Source organism: Schistocerca serialis, chromosome 11, assembly GCF_023864345.2.
Source record: "Schistocerca serialis cubense isolate TAMUIC-IGC-003099 chromosome 11, iqSchSeri2.2, whole genome shotgun sequence".
Lineage (NCBI taxonomy): Eukaryota > Metazoa > Arthropoda > Insecta > Orthoptera > Acrididae > Schistocerca > Schistocerca serialis.
The window spans coordinates 115563320-115577114 of NC_064648.1; the positions used below are offsets into that span (position 1 = coordinate 115563320).

Below are 13795 nucleotides of genomic sequence, written 5' to 3' on the forward strand. Positions count from 1 at the left end.
AGTATTTCTCAGATCACGTTAGCCACTCTGGGCAGAAGCAGGCAGAGGTTTCCCAATATTAGTTGAGTCCATTTATTTCACAATTGTTTGAGTCCACATGTGTCGGCAAATTTCTCGGGTTTTATTTAAAATAAATTCTATAATGAGCACCAGCATTTGTTATTGCAGTAGCAGTATACTTCTTTCTTTCACTGACATGGTTATTGTTTTAATTTGTGTTCTAACATTAGCCACGTGGAGTATTCATGAATGACAGGGCCAGATTTCAAGATCGTGTTGATTTAAAGTTTCCGTTGCGTACATTAATACTGACAGATCTTGTACCCGATCATCTCTGACCTCCTCAGTTGGGAGGTAGAAAAGGACTTGCGAAAATCCCGCTTTTACCAAAGGCACACAATAAACGAGAGCGACCGTGTTAGATGATCAAGAAAATGTTGATGGCTGTCATACATTGCAGTATCTTCTTCTTCTTGTTGTCTTCTGTCGAAGGACTGGTTTCATACAACTCTCCATGCTGCTCTCTCCGGTGATTACTGCAACATACATCCCTCTGAATCTGTTTAATGTATTCATGCCTTGGTCTCCCTCTACGATATTTACCCTCCTCGCTTCCCTCCAGAACTAAATTGGTTACTCCTCGATGTCTCAGAACATGTCCTACCAACCGATCCCATTTCTGGTCACGATGTACCAAAAATTTCTCTTCTCCCCAATTCTGTTCAGAATCTCCTCATTATTTACATGATCTACCCATGTAATATTCAGCATTCTTCTGTAGCGCCACATCTCAAAAGCTTCCACTGTCTTCTTGTCTACATTGTTTCACTTCCATATATAGCTACACTCCACACGAATACTTTCAGAAAGGACTTCCTGACACTTAAATCTACACTCGATGTTAACAAATTTCTCTCTTTCAGAAAGGGTTTTGTTGCCATTGCCACATTTTATATCCTTCCTGCTTCGACCATCATCACCTATTTTGTTGCCCAAATAGTAAAACTCACCTACTACTTCTAGTGTCTCATTTCCTAATGTAATTCCCTCAGCATGAACCGACTTAATTCGACTACATTCCATTATCCTCATTTTGCTTTTGTTGATGTTCATCTTATAGCCTCCTTTCAATGCACTGTCCATTCCGTTCACCTGCTCTTCCAGGTCCTTTGTTTTCTCTGACAGAGCTACAATGTCATCGACAAAGTTTTTATTTCTTCTCCCGCGACTTTAATTCCTACTCCAAAATTTTCTTTTGTTTCCTTTACTGCTTGCTCAATATACAGATTGAATAACATCTCGGATAGGCTACAACCCTGCCTCATTCCCTTTTCGACCATCGCTTCCCTTTTGTGCCCCTCGACTCTTATAATTGCCATCTGGTTTCTGTACAGCATTTCGCTTCCTGTGTTTTATCCCTGCCACCTTTGCAGTTTGAAAGAGAGTATTCCAGTCAACATTGTCAAAAGCTTTCTCTAAGTCTACAAATGCTAGAAACGTAGGATTATCTTTCCGTAACCCATCTTCTATGAGAAGTCGTAGGGTCAGTCTTGCTTTGTGTGGTCCTACATTTCTCCAGAATTCAAACCGATCTTCCTCGAGTTCAGCTTCTACCAGTTTTTCCATTCTTCTGTAAAGGATTCGTGTTAGTACTTTGCAACCATGACTTATTAAACTGATAATTCGGTAACTTTCACACCTCTCAGCACCTGCTTCCTTTGGAATTGGAATTACTATATTCTTCTTCTTGAAATCTGCGGTTATTTCGCTTGTCTCGTACATCTTGCTAACCAGATATGACCTCTCCCAAGGCTCTCAGTAGTTCTAATGGAATGTTGTCTAGTCCTGGGGCCTTGTTTTGACTTAAGTATTTCAGTGGTTTGTCAAATTCTTCACGCAGTATCATATCTCCCTTCTCATCTTCCTCTGCGTCCTCTTCCATTTCCATAATATTGCTCTCAAGTTCATTGCACTTGTAAAAATCGTCTATAGTGTCAAAAAAATGGTTCAAATGGCTCTGAGCACTATGCGACTTAACTTCTGAGGTCATCAGTCGCCTAGAACTTAGAACTAATTAAACCTAACTAGCCTAAGGACATCACACACATCCATGCCCGAGGCAGGATTCGAACCTGCGACCGTAGCGGTCACGCGGTTCCAGACTGAAGCGCCTTTAACCGCACGGCCACAACGGCCGGCTCTATAGTGTCCTTCCACCTTCGTGCTCTCCCCTCTTTGCTTAGAACTTGTCTTCTGTCTGAGCTCTTGATATTCATACAGGTGGTTCTCGTTTGTTTAAAGGTCTTTTACCACCAGTGATATATGCTGGTACATCCTTACATTTGTCATGTATTGGGCGCTAATGACCTCAGCAGTTGAGCGCCCTTAAACCCTACCCAAAAAAAAAAAAAAAAAAAAAAAACAAATTTGTCATGTAGCCATTCCTGCTTACCCATTTTCCACTTCCTGTCGATCTCATGTTTTAGACCTGTTTATTCCCTTTCATCCGCCTCTTTATTGCATTTTTATATTTTCTGTTTTCATCTATTAAATTCAGTATCTCTTGTGTTATGAAAGTATTTCTACCAGCCATCGTCTTTTTACCTACTTGGTCCTCTGCTGCCTTCATTATTCATTTCGTCTCTCAAAGATACCAATTCTTTTTCTACTGTTTCCCTTTCCCCTGTTCTTGTCATTCGTTCCCTAACGCTCCCTCTGAAACTCTTTACAACCTCTGGTTCTTTCAATTTATCCAGGTCCCATCTCCTTAAATTCCCATATTTTTGCAGTTTCTTCAGTTTTAATCTACAATTCATAAACAATACATTGTCGACAGATTCCATATCTGCCCCTGGAAATGTTGTACAATTAAAAACCTGGTTCCAAAGTCTCTGTTTTCGCATTATATAATCAATCTGAAACCTTCTGGCGTCTGTTGGTCTCTTCCACGTATACAATCTTCTCTCATTGTCTTAAGTGTTTGCTGTGATTATGTTATGCTCTGCACAAAATTCTACTGGGTGGCCTCCTCTTTCATTCCTTTCCCCAGTCCATAATCACCTACTATTTTTCCTTCCTTTTTCTACAATCGTATCCCAGTCCCCCATGACTACTAAATTTTGGTCTCCCTTAACTATCCGAATGATTTCTTTTATCTCATCATACATTTCCTCAATCTCCTCCCCATCTGCGGAGCTAGTTGGCATATAAAATTGTACTACATTGGTGGGTGTGGGCTTCGTGTCTATCATGGCTGCAATAATCTGTTCACTACGCTGTTCACAATATCTTACGCATGTTCCTATTTTGTTATTCATTACTGAGCATACTCCTGCATTACCCCTATTTGATATTTTATTTACAGCCCTGTATTCGCCTGATGACAAGTCCCATTCCTCCTATCACCGAACATCACTAATTCCCACTATATCTGACTTTAACTTATCCATTTCCCATTTTAAATTTTCTGAACTACCTACCTGATTAAGGGATCTAACATTACACGCTCTGATCTGTAGAACGCTACTTTTGTTTCTCCTGGTAACGACATCCTCCTGAGTAGTTCCCGCCTGGAGATCGAAATGGGGGTCCACAGCTCGTGGTCGTGTGGTAGCGTTCTCGCTTCCCACGCTCGGGTTCCCGGGTTCGATTCCCGGTGGGGTCAGGGATTTTCTCTGCCTCGTGATGACTGGGTGTTGTGTGATGTCCTTAGGTTAGCTAGGTTTAAGTAGTTCTAAGTTCTGGGGGACTGATGACCATAGCTGTTAAGTCCCATAGTGCTCAGAGCCATTTGAACATTTGAGCCAGCCATCGAAATGGGGGACTATTTTACCTCCACAGTATCTTAAGGCGTCATTTAGCATAACATAGTAATGAGGTGTAGACTACGTAAGTAAGACATACTTCCAAGAGTGTAACAACACCAGTATACATGTGCTACTGCTGCTGCCCAATCGTCGCGTTTGTGTTTGTTTACATCTGATTTATTCTTATAATGAACAATGGCGGTCAGAGTGTCAGGTAGGACATATCCATATAGGCTGCTGAGGACGCCGCCGCCGCCACAGCCGAGGTGAGACACGTAGAGGCCGGTCTCGCCCAGTGGGTTGTAGTGCACGGCACACACCGCCGTCTCGTCGTGGAAGCCGGGCACGAAGGTGGGGGGTAGGCCGGTGTGGGGTGAAGTAGGGGGCGACATGCCTGCCTGCAGCTGATGCTCTGCCTGCTGTCAGCTGCTGAGCTGCTGCTGAGCTGGAGGGCAGCGAGGCATGCAAGGGGGAAGGGGGTCGTGCGTCGCGGTCAGTCTGCAGCAGAGAGCTGCGCGCCGTCCTGGAAACATTGGCACGAATGCAATTGCTACAACATGGGATACCTCCACTTGTTACAGTTCTGCTCCTAAAGTACATATATTTTTTCTCTCTTCACACACAGTATAGCTAGACTACTACACTATATGATCAAAAGTATCCAGACAGTTGTTACAGTTTTGCTCCTCAAGTACATATATTTCTTCTCACTCCACACAAGGCATAGCTATACTACTACTCTATATGATCAAAAGTATCCAGACACCCCTAAAATCATATGCTTTTCATATCAGGTGAATTGTGCTGCCATCTACCGCCAGGTGCTCCACATCTGCGACCTCAGTAATCATTAGACATCATGAGAGAGCAACTCCGTGGAACTCACAGACTTCGAATTTGATCGGGTGATTGGGTTTCACTTGTGTCATGCGTCTGTATGCATTTCCACACTCCTAAACATCCCTAGTTCCACTGTTTCCGATGTGATAGTAAAGTGGACACGTGAAGGGACACACTGACCCTGCCGATAGTTGAAGAGGGTCATAATGCGTAATAGACAGACATCTATCCAGACCATCACACAGGAATTCCAAACTGCATCAGAACCCACTGCAAGTGCTATGACAGCTAGGCTGGAAGTGGGAATACTTCGATTTCACGGTCGAGCGGGTGCTCATAAGACACACATCACACCAATAAATGACAAACGTCGCCTAGCTTTGTGTAAGGAGTGTAAACATTGGACAACTGAACAGTGGAGAAACGTTGTGTCGAGTGGCGAGTTACGGTACACAGTGCGGCGATCCGTTGGCAGGGTGTTGGTATGGCGATTTCCTGGTGAACGTCATCTGCCAGCGTGTGTTATGCCAACAGTAAAATTCGGAGGTGGTGGTGTTATGGTGTGGTCGTGTTTTTCGTGAAGGGGCTTGCACCCCCTATTGTTTTGCTTGCCACTATCACAGCACCAACCTACATTGATGTTTTAAGCACATTCTTGTTTCCCACTGTTCAAGAGTAATTCAGGGATGGCGATTGCATCTTTTAACACGATTGAGCACCTGTTCATAATGCACAGCCTGTGGCGGAGTGGTTGCACGACAACAACATCCCTGTAATGGACTGGTCTGCACAGAGTCCTGACCCAAATCCCATAGAATACCTTAGGGATGTTTTGGAACGCCGACTTCGTGCCAGGCCTCACCGACCGATATCGATACCTCTCCACAGTGCAGCACTCCATGAAGAATGGGCTGCCAGTGCCCAAGAAACCTTCCAGCACCTGATTGAGAGTAGAAGCTGTCATCAAGGCTAAGAGTGGGCCAACACCAGATTGAATTCCAGCATTACCGATGGAGGGCGCCACAAAGTCATTTTCAGCCATGTGTCTGGATACTTTTGATCACACAGTGTACATAACGAGTTATTGTTTAATGTTGTAACGAAAATATCATAATGTATTTTAACCTATTTACTTCCAATTTTTACACAATACTCTAGTGAACATCCGATTGGAAATAGGCTATAGATTTTCTAATATGAATATATATGTGATATATATTGTTAACCAAAAATCTTGAAAACTTGTTCACAGATATACCTCCAAGTCTTACACGTCAATCTAATAGAACCGCTTAGACAGACATAGGTCATGTATTTCTTGTAATATATATATATATATATATATATATATATATATATATATATATATATATATATTCAGAAAAAAAACATCTTGAACGACTAGACATAGAACATTCGTATTCACAGGACATATACATTAGTATATTCTGCAGAAATGATTACCATTTGAACATAGTCCCCCCGTGGGTGCAAAGTCAAGACCAATATCACTGCACAACACTACCTACCGGTAAAATGTGCCTACGGCTATAAACCGCAGGTAATGGATCAGTGTGACTTGACCAGAAGTGGAGGATGCCTGACAGATGTATGCACGAACTGTATCATCGAATCATTGAGTTTGGAAGAGGACGTATTATTGGCATAAGAGAGTTTGATGCCTCCATCTGGAGAATTGCTGATCATGTGAGACAAAGTGTTTTGGTTGCTCAACGGGAGTGTGCATAATGTTTCATGGAAGGCTGAAGAACAGGACAGGATGGGTCAGGTTGCACCAAATGGATCACCGCCAATAAGATCGACACCTCATCCAAATGGCATTGCAGGATGGACCAGCGTCCTCCTCAGCTCTGGCACAACGGTGGAACAGTGGAATGCATTGTACACTACCAGGAGTGACACTCAGTCGCCGATAATTACAGCAACGGTTACATATGCGTCTCCCACTTCTCCACCTACCTTTGACAAATGTGCAGTAACATGGTAGACGAAAAAAATGGTGCAAATGGCTCTGAGCACTATGGGACTTAACATCTGTGGCCATTAGTCCCCTAGAACTTAGAACTACTTAAACCTAACTAACCTAAGGACATCACACACATCCATGCCCGAGGCAGGATTCGAACGTGCGACCGTAGTGGTCACGCAGTTCCAGACTGAAGCTCCTAGAACTGCACAGCCACACTGGCCGGCTAACATGGTAGACGGCAATGGTGTTTGGAACGACGTCACTGCGGAAAGGATTGCCATCAGTCAGTGTTTTCGGATGAATCCCTATTCTGTTTGTTTGAAAATGGTGGCCGCATTTTGGTTCGCCGCAGACAGGGGGAGTGGCATCACAGTGACTGCATTCACACAAAACAATCAGCTCCAAGTCGAGCCCTTATGGTGTGAGGTGCTACTGGGTACAACCACAAATCACAGTTGGTGTGTGTCCAGGGGAGTATCACCATTGTGACCTACATGAATGACATCCCATGGCCTGCAGCCACACCCTTTCTGCACAACAGCCCAGACGCCATTTTTCAGCAAGACAATGCATGGCCACATCTTGCTGCACAGACACGTGCCTTCCTGGTATCACACGGCGTCGGCCTTTTGGCCTGGCCCGCCAATCGAAAATGTGTGGCATGTGGTGGAATGACGGGTGCAGTGCTGTGATTTAGTGCCAACCACTGCAGACGAACTTTGCAGCCAGGTGAATGCAGCATCGATGCCATTTGCGCCTTATACGCGTCGATGCCATCATGCATGGAACAAGTTATCAGGGCCGATGGCAGACCCTGTGCCTACTAGGCAGCAGGACATGTGCTGAACTGAGGTGACTGAAATACTAATATTTTCTGCAGAACATACTAATGTATCTGTCCTGTGCGTATGAACGTTCTATATCTAGTCGTTCAAGGTGTACTGTTTTTTCTGAACATTAGAGTATTTTAATATACAAATTCAGACAGGTCTAAGTGCAGACGTTAATGTTGCTGAATGAGGACAGTGTACTGAACAACATTTCATCCATATTTACATTATTTGAAGACTAATAATTGTACACTACTGGCCATTAAAATTGCTACACCACGAAGATGACGTGCTACAGACGCGAAACTTAAGCGACAGGAAGAAGATGCTGTGATATGCAAACGATTAGCTTTTCAGAGCATTCACACAAGGTTGGTGCCGGTGGCGACACCTACAACATGCTGACATGAGGAAAGTTTCCAACCGATATCTCACACACAAACAGCAGTTGACCGGCGTTGCCTGGTGAAACGTTGTTGTGATGCCTCGTGTAAGGAGGAGAAATGCGTACCATCACGTTTCAGACTTTGATAGAGGTCGGATTGTAGCCTATCGTGATTTCCGTTTATCGTTCAAAAATGGTTCAAATGGCTCTTAGCACTATGGGACTTAACATCTGAGGTCACCAGTCCACTACTACTTAAACCTAACTAGACTGAAGCGCCTAGAACCGCTCGGCCACTCCGGCCGGCCCGTTACTCGTATCGCGACATTGCTACTCGCGTTGGTCGAGATCCAAGGACTGTTAGCAGAATATGGAATCGCTGAGTTCAGGAAGGTAGTACGGAACGCCGTGCTGGATCCCGACGGCGTCGTATCACTAGAAGTCGAGATGACAGGCGTCTTATCCGCACGGCTGTAACGGATCGTGCAGCCACGCCTCGATCCCTGAGTCAAGAGATGGGGACGTTTGCAAGACAACAACCATCTGCACGAACAGTTCGACGACGTTTGCAGCAGCACGGCTGCAGTTACCCTTGACGCTGCATCACAGACAGGAGCGCCTGCGATGGTGTACTCGACGACGAACCTGGGTGCACGAATGGCAAAACGTCATTTTTTCGGATGAATCCAGGTTCTGTTTACAGCATCATGATGGTCGCATCCGTGTTTGGCGACATCGCGGTGAAAGCACATTGGAAGCGTGTATTCGTCACCGCCATACAGGCGTATCACCAGGTGTGATGGTACGGGGTGGGATAGGTTACACGTCGCGGTCACCTCTTGTTCGCATTGACGGCACTTTGAACAGTGAACGTTACATTTCAGATGTGTTACGACCCGTGGCTCTACCCTCCATTCGATTCCTGCAAAAACCCTACATTTCAGCAGGATAGTGCACGATCGCATGTTGCAGGTCCTCTACGGGCCTTTCTGGATACAGAAAATGTTCAACTGCTGCCCTGGCCAGCATATTCTCCAGACCTGTCACCAATTGAAAACGTCTGGTCAATGGTGTCCGAGCAACTGGCAAGTCACAATACGCCAGTCACTACTCTTGATGAACTGTGGTATCGTGTTGAAGCTGCATGGGCAGCTATACCTGTACACGTCACCCAAGCTCTGTTTGACTCAATGCCCAGGCGTATCAAGGCCGTTATTAAGGCCAGAGGTGGTTGTTCTGGGTACTGATTTCTCAGGATCTATGCACCAAAATTGCGTGAAAATGTAATCACACGTCAGTTCTAGTATAATATATCTGTCCCATGAATACCCGTTTATCATCTGCATTTCTTCTTGGTGTAGCAATTTTAATGGCCAGTAGTTTAACTATTACAAGTCATACATTTTCAGGTTGGCTAATACTTCCAAGGGCATGTGGCAGAGCACGCCATTAATGCTTATTTTACCATGGAGAGCAGCTCTGTTGTTGAGTTGTGGATGCGTTGACATAAAGGATAAAACGTTCAATCTATTCTGACAGACTTCTCTTATTTTATTTTGATGATCATTCCTACCTATGTAGGTTGGTCTTAACAAAATATTTTCGCATTCGAAAGAGAAAGTTGGTGACTGAAATTTCGTAAATAGATCTCGCAGCGACGAAAAACGTCTTTGCTTTAATGACTTCCATCCCAACTCGCGTATCACATCTGCCACACTCTCTCCCCTATTACGTGATAATACAAAACGAGCTGCCCTTTTTTGCACCCTTTCGATGTCCTCCGTCAATCCCACCTGGTAAGGATCCCACACCATGCAGCAATATTCTAACAGAGGACGAACGAGTGTAGTGTAAGCTGTCTCTTTAGTGGACTTGTTGCATCTTCTAAGTGTCCTGCCAATGAAACGCAACCTTTGGCTCGCCTTCCCCACAATATTATCTATGTGGTCTTTCGAACTGAAGTTGCTCGTAATTTTAACATCCAGGTAATTAGTTGAATTGACAGCCTTGAGAATTGTACTATTTATCGAGTAATCGAATTCCAAGGGATTTCTTTTGGAACTCATGTGGATCACCTCACACTTTTCGTTATTTAGCGTCAACTGCCACCTGCCACACCATACAGCAATCTTTTCTAAATCGCTTTGCAACTGATACTGGTCTTCGGATGACCTTACTAGACGGTAAATTACAGCATCGTCTGTCAACAACCTAAAAAAACTGCTCTTAACACCTGATATCACTTCAGTTTTACTCGATGATTTGCCATCTATTACTACGAACTGCGACCTTCCTGACAGGAAATCACGAATGCAGTCGCACAACTGAGACGATACCCCATAGGCCCGCAGCTCGATTAGAAGTCGCTTGTGAGGAATGGTGTGAAAAGCTTTATGGAAATCTAGAAATACTGAATCAACTTGAGATCCCCTGTCGATAGCGGCCATTACTTCGTGCGAATAAAGAGCTAGCTGCGTTGCACAAGAACGATGTATTCTGAAACCATGCTGATTACGTATCAATAGATCGTTCCCTTCGACGTGATTCATAATGTTTGAATACAGTATATGCTCCAAAACCCTACTGCAAACCGACATCAATGATATAGGTCTGTAGTTAGATGGACTACTCCTACTACCCATCTTAAACACTGGTGCGACCTGCGCAATTTTCCAATCTGTAAGTACAGAGGTGTTTGTGGGAAGACTGTTCGACACAGAGAAGAAATAGCGAACACACTGATGTGCATACATATTGAGGTGCCACATATAAAAATATCTGCATTTATACCCCTTATGTGTAATATACCTGTATAACAGAAAAACAAATTCTTGACAGCTTTTTTTTAATTTTTACATAATCATCTAATAAACATACAGAAATCAATAGAGCATATATACACTCCTGGAAATGGAAAAAAGAACACATTGACACCGGTGTGTCAGACCCACCATACTTGCTCCGGACACTGTGAGAGGGCTGTACAAGCAATGATCACACGCACGGCACAGCGGACACACCAGGAACCGCGGTGTTGGCCGTCGAATGGCGCTAGCTGCGCGGCATTTGTGCACCGCCGCCGTCAGTGTAAGCCAGTTTGCTGTGGCATACGGAGCTCCATCGCAGTCTTTAACACTGGTAGCATGCCGCGACAGCGTGGACGTGAACCGTATGTGCAGTTGACGGACTTTGAGCGAGGGCGTATAGTGGGCATGCGGGAGGCCGGGTGGACGTACCGCCGAATTGCTCAACACGTGGGGCGTGAGGTCTCCACAGTACATCGATGTTGTCGCCAGTGGTCGGCGGAAGGTGCACGTGCCCGTCGACCTGGGACCGGACCGCAGCGACGCACGGATGCACGCCAAGACCGTAGGATCCTACGCAGTGCCGTAGGGGACCGCACCGCCACTTCCCAGCAAATTAGGGACACTGTTGCTCCTGGGGTATCGGCGAGGACCATTCGCAACCGTCTCCATGAAGCTGGGCTACGGTCCCGCACACCGTTAGGCCGTCTTCCGCTCACGCCCCAACATTGTGCAGCCCGCCTCCAGTGGTGTCGCGACAGGCGTGAATGGAGGGACGAATGGAGACGTGTCGTCTTCAGCGATGAGAGTCGCTTCTGCCTTGGTGCCAATGATGGTCGTATGCGTGTTTGGCGCCGTGCAGATGAGCGCCACAATCAGGACTGCATACGACCGAGGCACACAGGGCCAACACCCGGCATCATGGTGTGGGGAGCGATCTCCTACACTGGCCGTACACCACTGGTGATCGTCGAGGGGACACTGAATAGTGCACGGTACATCCAAACCGTCATCGAACCCATCGTTCTACCATTCCTAGACCGGTAAGGGAACTTGCTGTTCCAACAGGACAATGCACGTCCGCATGTATCCCGTGCCGCCCAACGTGCTCTAGAAGGTGTAAGTCAACTACCCTGGCCAGCAAGATCTCCGGATCTGTCCCCCATTGAGCATGTTTGGGACTGGATGAAGCGTCGTCTCACGCGGTCTGCACGTCCAGCACGAACGCTGGTCCAACTGAGGCGCCAGGTGGAAATGACATGGCAAGCCGTTCCACAGGACTACATTCAGCATCTCTACGATCGTCTCCATGGGAGAATAGCAGCCTGCATTGCTGCGAAAGGTGGATATACACTGTACTAGTGCCGACATTGTGCATGCTCTGTTGCCTGTGTCTATGTGCCTGTGGTTCTGTCAGTGTGATCATGTGATGTATCTGACCCCAGGAATGTGTCAATAAAGTTTCCCCTTCCTGGGACAATGAATTCACGGTGTTCTTATTTAAATTTCCAGGAGTGTATTTTTAAACAACAAGTTGCAGGTTTTTTGTCGGAACCAACTGCACGAAAGAATATGCTGTATTCTGCTCAGTTATGAATCTGTGCGGTTTTGTTTCCTTCCTTGCAGTTCGGTTTCACAGAAAAATGGAAAGGATTATTTATGGCTTATCGGTTCATAATTGTAAGTGTATTATGGAATCTGAATTTTCAATGGCAATAAAGAAGGCTCAAGGTCAGAGAGAAGCGGAAAAAGGGTTGGACAGAGAGACGTGTGAAGATTAGATGGAGGGAGCTTGGGGACAGGAGTAGATGGAAAACTAAGAGGGAGGAGAAAATGAGAGAGTGGGGAGGAGAGTGGGACATATAGACCATTAAAAATATTCAATCTCTCATTTAAGCATGAGAGAGGACAAGTTACTCTCTCACCTATTTTTCGCATACAGAAAGCTATTCAAATGGTTCAAATGGCTCTGAGTACTATAGGACTTAACATCTGAGGTCATCAGTCGCCTAGAACTTAGAACTACTTAAACCTAACTAACCTAAGGACATCATACACATCCATGCCCGAGGCAAGATTCGAACCTGTGACAGTAGCAGTTGCACGGTTCTGGACTGAAACAGAAAGTTATTAAAGAATTTATTACATCCTGGCGCACCTTGAGTGTGACTCTAGAAAGTTAATGACCTGAGCAGACGTTGTGGAGCTTGGTAGGGCACTAAAAGCATGAGGTATTTTTATGATTCTTAGCTCGAAGAACTGGCTTGTTGGGACTTGAAAGCAATTGGGGGTGAACCCATCCCTCAGTAAATCTTGCTGCACAGGCCCACAGCTGTACAGGGCAGACAGGGCAGCCCTTCGTCAAAACTGGTCTCCAGCAGAACAATGCCGCGATACCTGTTGCGGTCCCAGCAGAAGCCTGGGCTGCTGTGACAGTCTAAAAAATGGTTCAAACGGCTCTGAGCACTATGGGACTCCACTGCTGAGGTCATTAGTCCCCTAGAACTTAGAACTAGTTAAACCTAACTAACCTAAGGACATCACAAACATCCATGCCCGAGGCAGGATTCGAACCTGCGACCGTAGCGGTCTTGCGGTTCCAGACTGCAGTGCCTTTAACCGCACAGCCACTTCGGCCGGCTGTGACAGTCTAATGTAATGGTTCAAATGGCTCTGAGCACTATGGGACTCAACGGCTGAGGTCATTAATCCCCTAGAACTTAGAACTAGTTAAACCTAACTAACCTAAGGACATCACAAACATCCATGCCCGAGGCAGGATTCGAACCTGCGACCGTAGCGGTCTTGCAGTTCCAGACTGCAGTGCCTTTAACCGCATAGCCACTTCGGCCGGCTGTGACAGTCTAATGTAATGCATCAACACAGTGGAGTTGTAAACTGGGCATTGTGTAAAGCCATACGGAATAAAAATTCAGGCTTTTGTGTTTGCCAATAGTGCAAATAGGCCAGTGAACCACTTGGCTGCCTTGGTTGTGTAAGAAAACTCCGGCGTCTGAGAAACGTTTAGAGACAGAATCTTTATTGCACCTCATAGCTAAGATTAACAAGCTACAAGGCACAGGCGATTTAGATAAAGATCTTTGAGATTGTATCTGTTTGCTTGTTGCTCTGGGAAGCGA

At 45.4% G+C, this 13795-nt stretch overlaps 1 protein-coding gene across 1 annotated transcript in view; it reads right to left on the minus strand.

Annotated features, from left to right (window-relative positions):
• LOC126426516 (uncharacterized) overlaps nucleotides 1-4198 on the minus strand; it is a 46962-nt gene extending 42764 nt beyond the window's left edge. The window contains exon 1 of the mRNA XM_050088421.1: nucleotides 3977-4198. Within this exon, the coding sequence (XP_049944378.1) occupies nucleotides 3977-4198 (222 nt within the window). The remainder of the gene's footprint in view (nucleotides 1-3976) is intronic.
• Nucleotides 4199-13795: the final 9597 nt, after the last annotated feature.